Consider the following 20,494-nt stretch of genomic DNA (forward strand, 5'->3'; position numbering starts at 1 on the left):
TGAGCAGTTTGAACTGAAAAAACTGTGGGACAGTGTTCAAAAATGAGGAGACTATGTTGTCTCTCACAGATGTAAGACCCGGTTGTGCACAGGTGAGATTAAGCCCAGTGGAACAATCAATCCAGTTGTAGCTCTTTTCCTGCCAGCCTGTTTCCGGAAGAAAGATTATGTGTTCTGTGACTGAAATGCCAGCACTCCTATTGAAATTCACCTTACTACTGGTTTTCCAAGTTCATGGAGAAAATTCATGACCAGTACAGCAATATTCATCTTGTTCCAAAGCGGATATCTTGAACCAGATCTCCACAAGTTATAATGGGAACTTGGGTATTGAAGTTATAAGTAGATGTTACACCGCAGTTAAATAAATGTCGACAGCTAAATCTGGAGCTGAATCCCACACTGTGTTATGTACCTGTTAGTAATATTTGTGGTAATGTTTATAAATGCCTATAAAAAGAAATAAGGTAGTCAGCATTTTCTTAGTGGCTGAGACAAGAGGCAATTAAGGTTAAATGATGTCAGGGGATATATTATAGCTTGGAAATAAGAGTGTTGGTAAGTGGCGCAATCTCCACAGTTGGAGATCTTCAAAGACAGATATGGTGCAGATCTGCTAGAAATTACATGGATTTGCATACTGTCACCTTGTGCCAGGAATGGACCAGTTGAGTTCCTGAGTCACTGGCTGTACAGGTGACTCATCTCGTATGGATCTGTGTACACCCAGAGATATAAGGAGGATACCCAGAGGTCCGTGTCAGTCATGGGGTGGGAGCAAGCTCTGTCACATGTACTAGGGTGTTTAGGGACGTGACCCAGACATGCAGTGGAAGTTGCCTTCATTTTTCAAACACAGCAAACAGCGATAGCAAAAGTGTGTGAAGAGGGACATAATATAGCAGTTTGACACACTTTTTTTTTCTTCTTTTCTTTTGTGAAAATAAGTGTCTGTGTTCTGAGTGACAGTATATGCAGTGACTCAGCAGGAGCCATTACCTCACATTGAACTGGAATATAGCCAGTTACCTGCTCCTGAGAAGCTAGCAGCTTCTATAAGCTCTTACAGGAGTTTGGAGGTTATGTAATACATGGATGAGGTACTGACTGTAAATTTACTAGTGACAGTTTACTGCAAAGCAAGTCTTTCTCACCATGCAGGGAACACAGCGGGAGAAGCACATTGGCCGTGTCTTGTCATTATGAAAGACAGCAGCTACTGGAGCCAGCTGCGTCTTTCTCCTTTATGAACTGCACTGTCTCAAGTCATGTTTAGGGAGTTTTAGGAGGTAGAAGAGTGCAGCAACTGTAATGGGAAGTACTGAGAAAGAATTTTCCTCAGCCTGGTCTACGGCTTAGCATCTAGGCTATTTTCACAGATAGGCAATCAGTGTTCAAATCCTTCTTGGCAAGGAATTGACCTCTTTGTGATCTGTCTGGTGGTTAAAAACAGGAGTTCCTGTTGATTGCTCTGACATTCAAATTATTTTGTAGTTTGCTATTAAAAACAGCACTTTTTTGGTGCAGGAACACAGTCATTCTGTAGTCAAGAATGAAAAAAAATTAAGAGAATATAAAACCACGTGACATAAGTATATTGATAATGGTAAGAGTTCCCACAATATATAAAATAATTCAAGAAATATAAGTGTCAAGCTTGAATATGGTGGACATTGGTAAATTAAGCAAAAGTTCAATTGGTTGTAGCAATCATTGCTATGTCTGGTTGGATTTTCAAGTTTGGTGGGTCTTTTACTTTTTGCGATGGATTTCATGGTCCTAAAAAGGAATGGTTGCAGTGGTGATGAAATAAATGTTATTTAGATTTTTGGGGTTTTGTGAGATTACAACATTTAAACAAGTATGATATGTTGATACAAAGTGTCTTTTACAACTCCTAAACCAGCAGCCTTTCACTTTTTAAGAAAGTTACTAATTTTCTATAGCAATAGCTGCTCAGAAATTTTTATTTTATGCATGAATTCAGTGGCCCTACCATTCTATTTAGACCTGAGATTTTTTCATTTTTTTTTATTCTTCCCAAAACCAAGATGGCTCCATAGAAGAGTTTTGTATTACCTCCCAACACTATAGCATCACAGCACACCACAGATTACAGAAACAGAAGGAAAGACTTCTTTGGATTTCTTGCAGTGTCAAACCACTTAAGAAATGCAAATGTTCCTGAGATTGTTTTAGATTATTACTGTATTTTAATTGGTCCCTTTGCTAACTGAGAAATTGTTTTGCTTTTGAATTTGAACCATTTTTTACTCTCTCTAGAAGGGACAAAGTAGCACAGATTCATAGAATAATTTAAATGAGTTGGAAGGGACCTCTGGAGGTCAACTGGTCCAACCATCTGCTCAAAGTAGAACTCTGAAGTTAAATCAAGTTGTTCAGTCTTATCTGTAAGGCCTTATAACAGATGTTGTTATTGTTTTGTGAATGACAGGGAATTTGTCCTTTATGAATATCAGGCTGCAGAGGCCACCTAGCAGTTTGTTGCAATGTACCTTAGGATCACCAGAATGTACAGTGATGTCTCTTGACATTCAAAGGTAATTTTTCCATTACTACGAAGAACATGTATTCCTCATCATCATTTGCAGATGTGCCTCTAGGAAGCCTGTGAAAGACTACAATGCTGACATCAGGGCTGAAGCTCTTGGTTATATATCATCCCTCTGGATAGAATTTATCAGACCTCTGTCCTGGGCAACAACTGCAACAGAGGGAGGTTTGCAAACTGTTACTAAACTGGCTTTATTATGCAATAAGAAAGTGATTGCTTATCAGTAGTGAGCAACTGAACATTGTATTTGAAGTCTTAGTGAATAGAAGATCCTATTTGTGTGTATATATATATGCATCATAATGTGCCATGGTTTGGTAGTAGGAAAGACTTATTTAGGGCTGTTCTTAAAGACTTATTTCTTAAGTGCGGTTAGCTTCAGTAAGCATGAGGCATGAATGGAATGTAGGATCTGGACTTCACATTAAAATAAATCTCTTTCTGAAATAATCTTTCAGTTTGAATGCTTTGGTATGATGGCAATAATAACTTTACTTCAAGATGTATTCTAGCAAAAATAACTCCACACTTCAAGCAGCACAAGGTGCTTAGCAAATGCACATAATTTTGCTAGACAGAGTCAACAGAAAAACATATTGTAATTATATTAATACAATAGCTTCTTTCTGAAAGAAGAAAATGTCTTTCACTTGCTGCCTCTGACTTAGGCCTGGGATTAGAGAAACACAGTACATTCCTTAAACAGCATGAATCCCACTTTTGTAAATGAAAAGAAGAACTTGCTTGTGGCCAGTTTTTTTTTTGGCCAGCTTGACTGTGTGATATTAGACATTGTGTGCTATTTATGTCAAATACTGAAATCACCTTAAACAAATCACTTTTAACTCCTTGGAACTGGAGTCACAGAGCACCATCCATTACCAAGAAGAGATGCACTCTGAAGACCCCTAGTTAGGATTAGCTACTTAGAATAATTAAGATCCTCAGTATCTTGTGCTGTAATCAAGACTGAAAGTATGAAAATACAAAGATCCTTGTATTTCCTCTTTTCCTTGATGGTTTGGCAGCTGGAGAGCTGAGATTTGGGGCTTCAGCTGAAAAGCCTTCAAATTGCTGCAAATTTGTGTATCTTCAGACTATTGAAATTATATACTTCCCGCAGACAGGAGAAAAAAGAAATATTCTTTTTGAACTCAGTACATCTATTCTCATCACTTGCTGCAATAATTATAATGTGTGAAAATATTGGAATGTAATTTAATATGATTATTTCTTTCCAAAACAACATATCACAATAATATTTTCGAACCCATTACTCTGCCTTCACTACTGTTTTCTTGATGCCTGTTATCTGAGTATAATGTAACTTCCCTTGCTCAGGTAAAGCGTTAGTTTCCTTCCCTTTTATTTGAATGAAGTCTATGAGCATTTATGTTCCCTGTTTAAATTAAACATTTAAAGCACTTCTAGATATTTAAAATCAATATATCTGCCCCTTGGTTTTGCTTAAAAAGACAAATATTTAAAATGCATTAAGACTTGGCTGCAGGCTTCTTTCTTTGTGTTTCTGGTAAATGCTAAAGCAGAAAAAAAGAAAAGAACACTTACGGTAGGGAGAGGCAAAGAATCCTCCATTGTCTGATAAATCAACCAAACAAGAATAATGAATTAAATTACAGGCAAGAATAAAATGCAAGGCAAGGCAAAGCAAACAGAAAGCTGCCATGAATGCTTTTAAAACCAGATCTTAGGAAAACAAAATTAACTTTCACTTAGTTCAGAGGGATAAATGAAGTGACTGTATGTGCTGACTCTTTGTTTGCAATAAAGTATTTTCTATGGCAGGTTTTAAAATAATTGAAAGGTTTCCCCATGTTATCCTATGGTCCTTTCTCACGGAACTAGTGCCATTGAAGCTAGGGACACACTTCAATGCCAGTTGGCGTTTCTGGTTGTTATTATAAACTATTCAGCAGTAGTTGCTTAACACTAAGGAGTTATTTAGTTTGGTACTAACTGTTGAACTAGGAAAATCAGTGTTTGAGCAGCTGGCAATTTTCTAATTATAGATATTTAAGCAGTAAAATATTTGTACTTGAAGCTATCGCTGTGGTCCAGATGGTTCTTTCAAGAAGAAGACCTCGCTGTTAATTGTAATGAAGTATACACCAATATATTTCCCTCATATTTGTATGTGAATACAGAGACGTGGGCTCAGCAGAGACTGATTGTGTGCATACATATAATTTGCATTTATAGTTAGGGATTTGAATAGTAAAGCTGACCCCAAGCACAGGAATCTTCAACTAGATCAAATCTTTAGAAATACACCAGTCGACGTTGCATAATTTTGTTTTTCCACATGTGCATCCTGCCTGGGGAGGTAGGTAATGTTATCAGCTTTAGCTGTTGTGGGAAATTATTCCAGAGTTAAAAGAATATCCTGGCAGAAGTATCCTTCATGCAATTTCTACTCCTTCCTAAACTTTGTCTGACGTAGGTCTAATGTAACTGCAGGAATAAAATTTTTGTAATCTTACTACTCTTTTTTTAAAAACACTTTGCCTTTTTGCTGCCTGGAGAGACTGAAGAGGGGAGCATCTGACCATCTCCAGTTGTGCTTTATACACTGACTACAGGACTTGGACTATTTGGGTTTTGGCCAAATGTGATGTTCGAACATTACTTACAACGTTGCTGGTAGGAGTCATGAAAAGCATCAATAAATAATAAAACTTGGTAGACTAGATAGTGTGTAACTTCCCAAATAGTTTGCAACTGATTAGTAGGACAAATAGTCAAGTTTTAAAATCGCATTTACAGTAGGGGCAACCTTAGTGGCATCTCTCCTGCGAATGGGACAGTATTGGGGCATCTTTTCAAGGTCACCATTTACTGCATTTCTTCATGTTTCCAAAGGAGCAAAAGAAAACCACTACTGAATGCCTTTCATGCACTTCCAAACCTCCGTACCTTTCAGGGTAGATGGTTAAAGCTTTTGGTATGAGAGACTTAGGGGCAAGTCTGTCCAACAATTAGTCCCAGGAATGTAGCTGGAACTGAATCAAAGTCTGCCAGGAAATCAAATATCAGAAGCCAGATCAGAGCTACCCACTGTGGACCTCAGACAGCACACAACACTGATTTTGCTTAACAGGCATGCCCTAATGCCTGCTAAAAGTGGATTGTGGCTGTACTGGATTGGTTTAGTCCAGAACATTCATCAAACTAGTTCTAACACTTCTTGTGGTTGATCTAGTTATTGATTCATTGTAAGATTTACGTAGTGTATACAGTTCACAAGTCCTGAATCATACTCCAGAACACCTTTCATAATAGTGAGCCTATTTAAATGTGACTTACTACATACATTTAAAAGAAGTCTTCTTTTTATTCTTAAATTTGATAACTGAATACAAATTTAAGCTCAATTTCTTTTGAACTAACTTACATTAAAAGATCAAATAGAAATGTAATTACAGGTTACCTGGTCTAGTGTAGTCCAAAAATAGACCATCATTATGTGGGATGAGACCTGTGATCAGACTGCAGATACATGTTCAAAACTGGATTGCAAAATCATTTGTCACGACCTAACTAAATTCAAGGCACTGAAAAAATTAACTGTCCAACTAATAAATAAACTTCTATCTGATTTTTAATTCTTCAGTCTTTTCAAAGCTCTAGCGTATTTATATACCTTCAATAATATCTGTTTACCCAGTACAGAGTTTTATATATTTCTTATTACTTCTTGAGTACATGTCACATCTGTAAAGATGTGACATGTATGCAGCTGGTGATTGATTTCTTAAGTTGTTTTTGTTCCTGTGACCATAAACCAAATATAAAAAGTTCCACACTAGCCTAGATGAAAGGTCAGTCCCAACAAGTATTTTGCTTTTGTCAGTGGCCAACAGCAAACGCAAAGTAACATAAGAATAGGGCAAGCATGTAATGGTACTTCTGCGGATTATTGTCCAACCTTCAGACAACTTTCAATTCATGGGATTTCCAAGCCCAGTGTAATTTCATTGTATTTTTAACTTTTCGTGCATTTTTCTTTCATGTTAATATCCAGTGTCCCATCACGGTCACATAAATTCTAAGCATCTGAAACACCCTGGGTTATGGAATTCCAGATTTTTAAGTGCTTGTTCTATGAAGAACCACGGGGGTTTTTTTATTTGTTTTGAAGCCACATCTTCTAACTTCGATTTAAATACAAGTTCTTGCACTGGAGACAGAGAAAACAGTCAAGCTCTGTTCAACCTGTCTGTATGCTCATGATTTTATAGAGGTTTAACCTGGTTTTGCTCTGTTCTTTTTCTTGTAATCTCAGTAGTCTTAAACTGCAGATTTAGAAACTGAATATTAATGCCATTAACAAAGCAACATCCTGATATGGCATGCTACGATGCATACCCTGAAAGTCCAGTTTGGGAACCTGATGGAGCACTGTATGAGTACAAACCCACTCATATGGCTTTTGTGTAGGGTATGAGAGAGAAAGAAGGAGCAGGTGCATGTCTGCCTCTCCTCCCACTGTGGAGTTAGGTGTAACCTGAGTCTGTCACCTTGACTCTGAAGTTGGGAAGGACTCTGAGACTACCTACCCTTAGTCCAGCCTCCTCAGCTAGAGTGATACCCAGATTTGTCAAAGTTACGCAAAAGGCTAATATTAATGATAGAGTACCTAGTGACTTTTCAGTAAGCATATAACCATAGTGAACCTTGGACTTGCTCATTTGAGATCTGGCTGTGAGGGTGGACTACAGAGATGCTCTTCACCGCTGCAGGGAGTAACATAGGAAGCTTCTATTCAGGCTACAAGCAGCTATTGTGAGACTTGGAGCTCACAAGAGGTAAATTTCCTTGTAACAGAAAACCAGAATGAGATACTGTTGAACTCACTTTGTATAGGATGTTGTGTGTAGGAAAAGGAGTGAGGGTAGAGGTAATCCGGCTTACAGATGATTGCAAACTTAATCTCTGAGTATAAACAGCTTTAAACCTTCAGGCTTCCTAGGTCTAGATCGGGACACAAATGCTATGGCTCAAGCCTGTCTTTAAATTGCACACTAATTGTTAATATCATTTTTTGAAAGGGTTATTGTTGTATTATGCAAAGAATTTGTTCTATAGAAAAAAAGGTTGTTTTAAATGGCATTATGGTAGAAACAAAATCTTTATAATTTAAACAATACTGCTTATTTTCCAGATAGAGAATCAGGAAACAGTATAGTTTGCCTTGTTAAGAAGCGTTTATTGAATGAAGTTTAAATGTCAACTGAGGGTTTTGGTGTTTATTTTAATCATACTGTTTGAATAGGTGATTATTAAAAAGTTCTTTTTCTCAGAGGTGTCATGGATACCATGAATTTCATAACCAAACATCGACACTTTGGAATTTTTTTTATATCACGAGATGAATCAATGCACATGCAGCTAAAGAGCCCTACTTGTTTTCATTTCATTTTTTTAATAGAGAGAAAACATTGACAACACAGTTTGTACAGGGAAAAGAGTAGCACAGAAGAGACACACAATGCATTATCACATCAATGCAACATTTTATCATTAGTTGAAGGAACTTTTGTTTGTCTATGTATCCTAAGATTGGTAACTCGCTTTGCATTTGCTAAACTACCACAAGTAAAATTGCACTTGTTATTCTATCATTATTCCTTATTCTATCATTAGCTTCAGATTTCAAATGTTAGCAAGAAAAACCATGACTCAGAGAAGCATAGAAAGGCTCGTGAATCAATATGTGAAGAAGCTAATAAGTGTTGTAATTAAGGACTGTCTGAGATCATATTTTGCTTCTCTGCAGCACACGGAAATATTCCTTCTCAAACTGTTCTTCAGTCGTGCTGTTATTACAAAGCAATAAATACCCTGTGTATCACTTTATACTAAAAGTTTCTTCAAAACTGAAGCAACTAATAATAAATAATACAGCTTCATTTATTCACTTCGCTTTTACCTGTATTTAAGCCTTCCCTGAGTATCTTTCAGGACCTCTCCAGCAAGTGAGTTGTGGTAGAAAACGTGTTTATGGAAACTTGCATATGGTAGAATTCGGTGTTGATGTGGAGAAGAATGGTGGCCTGATAAACACAAGTCTGACAGAGCAGAAGACACTGCATTATATTCTATCTTAACCATTTGCATAATAGTTCTTGGTGTGGAAATAAAGGCAGGTTATGTTGCAACCAAACAATGCTGCTCATCTGTCTGCCAGAATGATGGGTTGGCAGCAGTGCTGTGTTGTGTTGGAGCCTCAGCTGCAGAGGTGTATTTAGCATTGTTACTTCTACATTCACCATAGCACAGGTTCACCATTCAATACAATGAGATAAATAGTTTTTGACCTGGATTGTGTGTTGTTTCATACAGGATTTGTACAGAGTTCCCCAAAATCATACTATAAATTTGCTATAGAAACCATTAATCAAGCTTATAGATACTGAGACATGGACTTCATGTGCCCTGTGCAGATTCTGCTCTGTGCTGCAATATTTTTTCCCCCTTACTATAGCCTATTTTTAGAGTAGTAATGCTGCAAGACACAAGATCCATAAAGGAAATTATTTAATTTTGCTGTATTTCCTTCTTCCTATTAGTCTAGGACAGTCAAAGACATGTTCAAGACTCTCTTTTAACTATGGTTTTCGTGGTCATTTGTGTCTTGATCTTGATCGGTACTAAACTTTCTGGCCTGATCCGTTAGCTACTCTTAACTATTGAAGTCAACACAGCTGTTCATATGCTTAAGTGCTTTGTTGAATCAGGGCCAGAGTGCTCAGAAGCTTGTAAGATGAACCCCCCAATATGAGAAGAAAAACAAAAGCCATGTGGCCAGTCACAAATAATCATTGTAGTTTCCTGGATGAAATATCAGATTTAACAATATATAATAAATTCAAATCTTTAGCTACATGCAGAACAAATTCTTTCAGTAACTTCCTTACTGAATAGCTTCACAGAAATTTCAGTCTCCTTATGGTATTCTGTTTGAAGAAAGGTTAGGTTTGAGTGAAGACAGCAGCTTTACATATGGCTAATTATCTTCCAGACTTTGATAACAACTCCTTTTGACATACAGCATATTAATTATATGTATATATTTTGGAGGAAGACAGTTTGCTGAGATAATTGACAAAAAATTCAGAACACCTTTTCGTTTTTTACTGAAATACACACTTGACACATACTAGTTATTTATATTAAATTAGTAATTCTGTACTGCCAGATAATAGTTTTCATATATGTATATCATATTATAATCATTACTTTTTACTATATTTAATTCTAAAGGGAAAAAATGTATCAGACACTGATTGTTAATTACTTCAAATACTGTCAAGATACAGAAGTCAGTTTGATGTTGCTGTGTTTATTGATGCCAGACATTTTTATTTCAATTAAACCTTAATTTGAGCTGCTATTGTTGAACAAGTCTGCTCTGAAATCTTTTTTCCAGCAAATCAGATTAGATTTTTCTTTCTAATAAGTTTTTGTAATTTGTTTACCTACATAATAGTGCTGTCACATCTGACATTAATTGGCATTTTTATACCAAATTGGAGAGGACCATCATCCAAAAAACACACGTCAAACAGCATAATACACAGCCATAGAACTAAAATTCTTTTACAATAGAGATTGTTATCGTTATCACCACTTGATGGGGGTGGAATAGAGGTAAGGAGCAATGAAGTGCCTAGCAAACTAGCGGCAGAACTTGCGCCAGTTCCCAAAAGAGTCTGCTGGCATTTTCTTGCTGTGGATCACAGGAATACAAAGAAATAAATACATCTTAAATCTCTTTACTTGGTCTCCTGGAGTGACAGAAGGTTGTTGTCACATTGGTGGTGTTGGGTTGTGTGAACAAACTTCACTGTGCTTCCTGCGCATGCTTTGTGAGTTTTCTAGTTTCAAAGCCAACTTCAGTTTTTCAAGATTGTCAAGTTGGCACACTTCTCCAACAATAAATGTAACATAAAGCAGAAAAATGCACCTGAGGCAAAGTACTGACTGCAGTAGCAGGGTAGGAAAAAATAAACTACATTATATGAAATTATTCACACGACTACCAGTAATGGAAATGTACAGCAGAACAGAAATGTGGAAAACATAGCAAAAGTTAAGAAAAAGAGATTACTTTTTTATTTAGTTTGTTTTCAGTAAACTGTAGAACCATTTAAACCCGAAATTCTAGCTAGAGATTGTTAGTTGAGCATTGTGTTGGGTGATTTTTCTGAATGGGTCTAAGAGCTTCAAATTCTGTGGGGAGATTATGAGATTTAGCAAGTGTAGAATGTAGGCCTAGGGTGTTCCTATTAACCGTCATGCAGCCGTGGTTTAGAAGATGTTGCAGTACTTTAAACCAAACTTTTCAATCTAAGATGCTTAAATCATGCATACGAACCTGAACTTTTCAAATTGTCAAACAGATGTATATGGCATTGGCATTAGTAGAATTTTGAGTTGTTTTTAGAGCTTAAAGCTATATAATATATGCATTTTCCCCCCAGAAAAAATCTGAAATATATTTTTTTATTTATATTAAAATGGAACTAAAGACTTTAGATTGGAGAGGTGGAGAAAGAAGATAAATCTGGCGAAGAATATCTTCCTGAAGACAAAAATGAGAGGGGTTTGTCAAGATGTGAAATGAAAGGTGGTTTGGGGTGAAACATAAGAGGGAAGAAATCAAAACAGATATAATTTCAACATACTTTAGAACATCTCCTCATCAATAATTCTAGTTAGAGATATAAGATTTTTGTCCAGCAGTTAGCTGCATAACCTTGTTCAGCTAAAGAGCTAAGCATATGTGGAATTTTAAGAACATGCTCATGTAGTGTCTTTATAGGAATGTTTTCTTAAGTGTAGAGACTCATTTTACACTTCAAAAAATTTAAAGTCATAGCCAGTGTAATTAACATTAGTTATTAGTTTATTTGAAAATATTATGTTCAACTCTCTGAAAGATCAAAAATCTTCAGCTGGAGGTCATTTCCATATCAGTAACTTTAAGAGATTTTTAAAATATTTTTTCTGGTTTGTTTTTTGAAATTAGTATTATTTTTTTATTGAAAGACACTTGAAAATAAAAGTGATTATTTGAATAACCTGGCTGCTATAGTAGTCCTTTAAGGACATAAGAGACTATTCTGTTGACTAATTTCACAAGCTTAGAGTGCTCAAATGAGTGCTACCACTTAGTATGTACTTCAGTGTTTCTGTACAAATATTTTCAGTTCTGGGAAATATGAATGCTTGCAGTTTGTGCAAGCAAAAGTCTTTTTAGTGTCAAATGATATACTTTTTAACCATGAGAGCAATGGAGTTGTAAAGCTTTATGAAGGCCTCTCATTCGATGTACAGAATTAAGAAAACTCCAGGCTATCAAGAAGGAGATAATATAACAAAAAAAGGGCTTTATGCTGTGATATCTGAAATATCAGGGAACTAGACTGAAGGAGTTTGGCAATTTCTTTTCAGTTTTATGTACCTATACTAGAAGGGATAGCAGAGAGGATGCGATATTGAACCTGATGGTCACCAGTGCAGGTGAGCTCATCAGGGATGTCAAGATTAGAGGCAGCCTGAGCTGCAGTGTCACGTGCTGATGGTGTTCACAGTCCTAAGTGATATATGGCAGATGAGGAGCATAGTCAGGACCCTGAATATTAGGAAAGGAAAATTCCAGCTCTTCAAGAATTTACTCAGTAGGACCCCCTGAGAAACTGCCTTCAGGGACAAGGGAGCAGAACAGAGCTGGCAGATCTTTAAGGACGTTTTCCATAGAGCTCAAGAGTTCTTGACGCCCAGGTGTAAGAAATTTAGCAAGAAAGGGAAAAGACCAGCATGACTGAGTTAAGACCTGCTGGTCAAACTAAAAGGCAAGAAGGAACTGCACAGGCAGTAGAAGCAGGAACAGGTATCCTGCGAAGAGAGTAGGGAAGCTGCCCAGATGTATAGGGATGAGGTCAGGAAGGCCACGCTGCAGCTGGAGATGAACTTGGCTGATGTAGTTGCCAAGCCACTCTATGTGATATTTGAAGTCATGGCACTCAGGTGAAATCTCTGGGGACTGGAAGAACGGAAACATTACACCCATTTTTAAAAAGAGTAGAAGGGAGAATCCCAGGAAATACTGACCTGTCAACCTCACATCTGTGCCTGGAACACATCCGTCTGGAGGCTATACTAAGGCACATGGGGGACAGTGAGGTGATTCAAGAGAGCCAGCATGGCTTCACCAAGGCCAAGTCCTGCCTGATCAACTTAGTGGCTTTCTACAATGGAGTGTCTGCATCAGTGGACAAGGGAAGAGCAATGTATGTCATCTACCTGGACGTCTGCAAAACCTTTGACACAGTTCTCCACAGCACACCCTTCTTTCTAAATTGGACAGATACAGATTTGATGGATGGACTGTTTGGTGGATAAGACATTGGCTGGATGGTCACGTCCAAAGGGTAGTGGTCAACAGCTTTCTGTCCAGGTAGAGATAGGTGACAAATGTTGTCACACAGGGGTCCATAATGGGGCCAGTGGTGTTGAATATTGTCATCAGTGATATAGACAGTGGGATTGAGTACATCCTCAGCAGGTTTGCAGATGACACCAAGCTGAGTCGTGTGGTTGACACACCAGAGGGAAGGGATATCTTCCAGAGGGACCTGGACAAGTTGAAGAAGTGGGCCCATGAACCTCATGACATTCAACACGGCCAAGTGCAAGGTCCTGCACCTGAGCTGGGGCAATCCTTGTTATAAATAGACACTGGGGGAAGATGTGATCAAGAGCAGCGCTGAGAAAAAGGACTGGGAGGTACTTGTGGACAGAAAGCTGGACATGAGCTAACAACACGTGCTCACAGCCCAGAAGGCCCAATCATGCCCTGGGCTGCATCAAGAGAGGTGTAGCCAGCAGATCAAGAGACATGATTCTGCCCCTCTACTCTCCTCTGGTGAGACCTCTCCTGGAGTACTGGGTCCAGCTCTGGAGCCCTCAACACGAGAAAGAAATGGATCTGTTGAAGCAGGTCCAGAGGAAGGCCACAAAAATGATCAGAAAGGTGGAGCATCTCTTCTATGAAGGCAGAGGGAGTCAGTTGGAGTTGTTCAACTTGGCTGAGAGAAGCCTCCAGAGAGACCTTATAGCAGCCTTCCATGACCTGAAGGAGGCCAACAGGAAAGATGGGGAGGGACTGTTTACAGGGGTATGTAGCAATAGGATGATGGGCAATGGTTTTAAACTAGAGCAGAGTAGATTTAGATTAGACATTACGAGTAAGTTCTTCACTGTGAAGGTTGTGAAACACTGGAACACTGGTGGTGGAGGCCCCATTCCTGGAGACATTAAAAATCAGGCTCGATGGGACTCTGAGCAACACGATCTAATTAAAGATGTCCCTGCTCACTGCAGGGGGGTGGGACTAGATGACCTGTAAAGGTCCCTTCCAACCCAACACATTCTATGATTCTGTGATTCTATGATAAAACTGGCCAAAAATCACCCCCATTACATACTGGGAGTTTTGTTAATATTAACTACTCAAATGACTTCCAAAAAGATGTGGCTGTGGTTTACGATGTATTAACCTTGGCTAGGCTTAATTCAGAACCCGTATCTTTGGTGGTCGTGGCTGGCTTTTGGCTGGACTCCAGCTTGGATGGTTTGTCCAGTACCTACCACTGAGTTTGTAATGAGGAGCTGAAAACAGAAATCTAAGTAAAAGTATGGTATTGATCTCACTAGAAGAGTGTGTATTGCTGAAAGGAAGTTTGCAAGAAGTTTTTCTTTTGCATGTGCTGTAAACACAAAATCTGATGTATAAGGTTGCATAAAAGGGAAAGTCAAGAGCCATGAGCTTTGTGTGCAGTTTTCTAAAACAAATGCTTATTTTCATAAGAGACTTAAGTCTCTTATGTGGCTTTTTTTCTTGTTCCATACATTTTGTCTCCTTTTACTTATAAAACAACATAAAGATAATTTCTAAACCAGTTTTGTTATTTAATATGCGTATTTCAAGCATGCTGCTACGCTTTGAGTTTTTCATGCTTCCAGTTTTATTTAATCACAAAATGTCACACTTTCCCCTATTTTTAAACAATTTCTGTCTCAAGTAAAAGCTACTTCACTATTATATGTCAGTTTAGCAACCCAATTACTCAGGCTTTAGACCCTGACAAGTCAGATTTTTTAAAAGGCAAAAATTGTTTTTATTGTTGTCAGTCGGCTTTACTTTTTAACAAAGAGCAATTAACATGCTTACATGCAATTCTTTTACATGTCAGCAATCACAAAGGTGGAGATGACAACTGAAGAAGTTTTACTCTTGAAAATAAAAATTTAGAGAAACAAAAATGCCTGTTCTGATGAAAAGTTTTGAATAAACTTAGCTGGTGCTGTCTTGATGCATTCCAGTTCAAAGCAGTTGATATATTTGTATATGTGTATACAAAAACTTTTTTGAAATAACTTTTAATTACATATTCAGTTATAAGAAAGAAAATCCTGTCTTTTCAATATAGATTATTATCAGAATACTAGATGTGAGCACTATCAAACATAATATTCATTTGTCCATTTTGTTTAAACAACAAAAAAAAGAAACTATGTTTATGACAAACCTTCATCCTGAATTCACAGTCCAAGTTGATAGGAAGTTTCTAACCTCATTCTGATTTTTTAGCTCAAATAGAGAGGTTATCAGAAACCGCAGCTGTTTACAGATGAGTTACTAAGGATTTACTAATGCAAGAGAGGAGAAGTAGAAAGATAGAAAAGAACTGCCCAACAGCAAAGCTCACCTAAGGAGTGGAGGTGGAGCTGCAATAAAATCCAAACAGAATTTTGCTGTATTAGGAGCTTGAAATACCAAACATCTTGAGTTACAACCTGTTTAATTACATTTCTGAACAGAGGCTTAGTAAACCTCTGCACTGATATACCTAGATGGTGAGCTGCTTTAAGCTCTTGATGCTTGGGTTTTATCTTTCCCCAGTTGCCAATGTAGTGATATTCAGTGACCTACCTGAGGTATGTGTCTTGTTCAATTCTTGATGGCTGGCTAATGGCAAAGTTTAACTAGTTTGCATAATCTCTACCAAAGAGAGATTTATTTATTTATGGATTGTAAATTAAAGTTATTATAAGTGAAATTAGCCATTTTGTAGCTTGACAGAGCAGTCCATCTTACATGTGTATAGTTTTATAAATTGGGATTATCAGATAATATAAAATCAGTAAGACATTCACTGTTGTTAATTCGCACAATGCATGTCGTTAATATAGCATAATTAATAGAGCAGCACAAAGTTTTCAGGTTCCAGGGAGCTGAGTATTTTGTTTATATGCCCCAAGAGAGGGGCACAAGCAGGTGCTAGGCAATAATTGAATGAACTGGAAGAGCTGAAATTATATGACAAGTGCTTACAAATGCACTGTGAGTTTGTATCTTCATCCAATAGGCACATCAATTGGGAAAGGCCAGCAATGAAAAGGCAAGAGAAAGCACATCTATTTCTTTATTTTTAAATGAGAGGGAACAATCATAAGGTGGCAAGTTTGGGTTGTTTTTTTTTGTAGATTGCTTTTTGAAACAAAGCGTTGGGTTCCAAAGAAATCACACAAATAACATACATGTTGTTATGAAGACAGCTGCTGAAGAAATCTATTTCAAGGAGCTTCTAGTCAGTCTTTTTATCAGAATGCCATTTGAGCTACTTTCAGACACTGCTTATTTTCTCTTTATTTTTACAATCCTTCCCTTCTGCATCCAAATTTCTCATAGCAGTCTAATGCCAGATCAGCCCTTAAGGCAGCAAAGATATTTGTTTTCCCTCCTGAAACCCACTATCAGGCACTTGGCATTAGCGGCTATGTCATACCAAGCTAATTAATAATAACAGACATAATTTTGCATCCCCTGTATAAAGATAGAAGAGAACTAAATCCAGAAGAATGACAGGATGCATTTGCACTACCTGATGAGCTTTTCTTTATTTGTCTAATTCTTTATTGCCCTTTGTTTTGTTTCCTTATGCAATCGATATCTGACAAGAAACTAGAAGAACTGGAAGTTGTTTGCAAGCTTATACTATTGAAACTGTGGCAAATTTGTCATTGATTTAAATGGGAGCAAACTCAAGCCTTTGGTATTACTCCTAAGAGTCAAGACTGCAATTTTTTTTTGCACAGATACTGAACTGGTCTTATGATATATTCTGAAAGGAGAAAGCTCAGGGATTTACAGACATTTTCACATATCTTCAGGAGCAGATTTCTCAAGCAGTGCCGGGCAGCAGTATTGCAATGTTCTGACAATTAAAACAGCCACAGGCAGTTTCCACAAAGTCATTTTTATCATTTGCAGGGTGTTCAGAAGCAGAAGCATTGAGGTTTTTTTAATGCTCAATTTAAATGCTTGATGTTTTTGCAAAATGTAAGCAGTACATGCTTACATATCTGAAAATGACAATTCACTGTTTTTAAAGTTACCTCCATTTGCTGATATAAGGCTTAAATTACTTAAGTGTTAAAATTTTCTTCATTCTATCAAAGGATACTTAGGAACAAGTGAGGAACTACCAGGTCTACAATACTTAAAACTCCTACTGTTTTTATCTAGAGAAGCTAGAAAAGTTGCAATGGTGAAAGCATAATTACAATATATGTCTTTCCCTCTCTTTTTATATCATTTAGATATCGGCATGAATCAATTCCAAGTCCACTGGTTACTGGAATCCTGTGCACACAATGACACCAAAGGACTTGGGAAGGTGACTGAGCTGACTTATGTAAGTGTCCATTCAGCCTTCTGCTTGATTCTGAATAGCTTCTAAGAAGCAAAAAAAGGGATGGATTTGTGACATATCACAGTTGACTTTGTAGAATATTTCATAGATAAGTAAGAATGTTTCTTATGTTCCTCTTCAGAGAAAAAAAAAAAGGATGCATCTGGTCTGGTTTAGGTTTTATTCTATTTTGTTTTGTTTTTTAAAATCACACTGGGCGAAAATCTGATTTTTTTTGTTGGTGTTATTCAGAAAACAAGAGCAGACAAGATTCTTAGGTAATTACTTCTATATTTCTACAGCATATAGAAGATGGAGCTTTATCTAATTAGTTCTGTAGGACACTAGCACAGTGCAAATACTGAACAGTGTTAGTAGTCATTAATAGGCTAGATTTTCTTTTAGACATGCAGGTGGGTTTCACAATCCTGAAAGGAATAATATAATAAGAAAAAAGGACTGTAGGTGAAAAATACTGGACATTAAATCTTAAAGTTGAACAGATAACAGATAAGGAGAGAAGCTTTATGTAAGTACATGTAAGCCCAAATATATGTTGCAGTGGCAGTTCTATGTACTCAATTTATTGGCAAACTGGTGTCATCCATCTCTGTAACACATTATTTGAATAAGACAGTAAAGTGATTGGTGACTCACAATGACTGAGAATGGAAAAAATCACAATTCACCTTTCCTTCTCACCCTGACCTATACTACTGGATCAGTTCGGTGGAGTTAATGGCATGTAAAAGTAGAGTAAACCAACAGTAACCATTTCTCATACTGGAGGCTGTTAGCTTGTAAGATTTACCACTACACAGGGTCAGCAAAGCAAATAGTAGAGGTGAATTAAAAAAATAATTGTGATATAATATTATGATTAGTTCCAGTATTTCAAGTTATGCAAGATAGGCAAAAGTTAACATTTAGAAGTTTATTTCCGCTAGACGTCAGGAAAGATTCTTTGTATATTTGCCCAAATGCATTGTGGGATTAGTTGATTTATTTTCTCTCAATCATCTCATGGCAATTGGTCCAATCTACATTGGGAAAATCTGTGGGTTTTTTGAGGAAGGAAGTAATTACAAGGAAACAGAAGAAGGTGGATGCTACGAAAGGTTCAGTACTGGATATGATAGGTCAAGGTGGATAAAGGCATTATGTTTCCAGCATTGGGGCTCTTTCTCAGTAAGTAAAAATAGTCCTGTCACAATTTTAAGGAGGTGTCAAGCCTGTTAGAGCACTCTCTGGGAAGGTGGATGGCAGAGAGTCAAGTCCATTCTCAGACCAATCTCTATGTCCCATTGAAAATGATCTTCCAAGTGAAGGATAGGCTAATCCTATTTGGCATTAGGAAAAAGAGGAGGTTATGCAGACCAACATGGGAAATTAGTGGGTTTGAAAGGATGTAAAGATGTAAAAGGCAGTGAAAGACTTTTGACCCTAGCCTGTAAGGTATTATTGTACATCTTCCTGGAAAGGAAAAAAAATAACAAAATAAACAGCAATTATTATTTCCTCGCATATGATTTGCGATAAAGCTTTCAGGTTGTGATTTTCAGAAGTACTTTAGATGACAGTAAGGATTTAACAGGACACTTACACTTGTGTAAAGTTTTCTTTTCCAGTCATTGTCTCTAAACAGAGACTTGTTCTCTGTAGTTCAGCTGTGGAGCTTTTCTTCCTGTTAAGAAGGTAGAAGTAGTTAATGTACTAATGTGGAAAAAATGGATTCATAATGGACTTTGAATGCACTTTTTAAAAGTTAAGTGTAGATGGAGCCTGTCATTTACAGCAGCTTAACTTAGCTTTCTTACATTTATTTGATTCGATTGGCATTTACGTCCTCATATTGCTACCCCCACTGCCATCAAGTCAGACAGACTGTTCTAAATGATAGAAGCCAGTTGCTTTGACGCAGTGGACGCACAGGAACTGTGCAGAATTGAGGCACCTATCCAAATATTATGCTAATATATTTTACTACTGAAAATAATCATAACGTAGGCAATGTTTGCTTTGTTCTCTGAGGAAAAGCCATGTTTGCATGTATAAGCATATCAGGAAAATATTTTGTTGAAGAAAACTTTTCATCTTCTGCCAGCCTTATTTTTCAGTTTCTTGGGTTTTTTTGTAGAGATCCATTTGCACATGTGATTTTTTTTGTTGTTTTTCTTATTGTAGGAAAACTACATGATTCTGAAGGACCTGTCATTTTCATGCAAATATAAAGTAACTGTTTTACCTGCAAAATCTAAGGGTCGTTTTAAAGCTGAGAGTATTTCCTTTGTTACCCCACCTTGCTCTACATTTAAAGAAAAAAGCCACAAGCACATTAATTGTCCTTCTGAAGGAGGTAAGGCATGAAGAACTAGACAAATAATTTCAAATACATTTATAATCACAAAAAAAAAGTCTCTAAAAGCAATTCTAAATGGGAAATGCAAGATTCACAACAAATGAAAATATACTTATGTAAAAACACAACTAAACAGCAGAACAGTATAGATTTTGGCTAGTATATTACTGTTTTGTCAATTACACGACAGTTTTAGTGGACTATTTATAAACATATGATGACATTTGTTATTACACAGCTTTTATTTTTGTAAGAAGAAACACTTTCCCAGTTGTATTTATTCTAATGATGAATGATAACTGTAAACATAATCATGCTGACATGACCCATCTTTTGAATATTTTGCTGCTGATGCAAGCTGATCTTTCAGTTCAATTTTGTTCAGGTTAATTCTACTCTTAAAGAAGGTAGATTTAGATGAGGTATTAGGAAGAAATTATTTTCTGTGAAGGTGTTGAGGCACTGGAACAGGGTGCCCAAAGAAGTTGTGGAATCCCACTCCCTGGAAGCCTTCAAGGCCAGGCTGGATGGGGCTTTGAGCAACCTGATCACGTGGGAGATGTCCCCCCCATGGCAGGGGAGATTGGAACTAGATGATCTTTAAAGGTCCCTTCCAACCCAAACCATTCTATGATTCTATGATATCTTTTACAGCATTGCCACAAAGGTGGGTACAGATAGAGGGTTGCAGAAATCACAGAATTATGGAGATACTGGTTGGAAAGTATCTCTGGGATCAGCTAGTCCATCTGCTTGCTTGAAGCAGGGATGTTGCCA

At 37.2% G+C, this 20,494-nt stretch overlaps 1 protein-coding gene across 1 annotated transcript in view; it reads left to right on the forward strand.

Annotated features, from left to right (window-relative positions):
• KAL1 (Kallmann syndrome 1 sequence) overlaps positions 1-20,494 on the forward strand; it is a 120,467-nt gene that overhangs the window by 95,344 nt on the left and 4,629 nt on the right. The window contains exons 11-12 of the mRNA XM_009871217.1: positions 17,267-17,361; positions 19,543-19,714. Coding sequence (XP_009869519.1) covers positions 17,267-17,361; positions 19,543-19,714 — 267 coding nt within the window. The remainder of the gene's footprint in view (positions 1-17,266; positions 17,362-19,542; positions 19,715-20,494) is intronic.

The sequence above is a fragment of the Apaloderma vittatum genome, unplaced genomic scaffold, assembly GCF_000703405.1.
Source record: "Apaloderma vittatum isolate BGI_N311 unplaced genomic scaffold, ASM70340v1 scaffold646, whole genome shotgun sequence".
NCBI lineage: Eukaryota > Metazoa > Chordata > Aves > Trogoniformes > Trogonidae > Apaloderma > Apaloderma vittatum.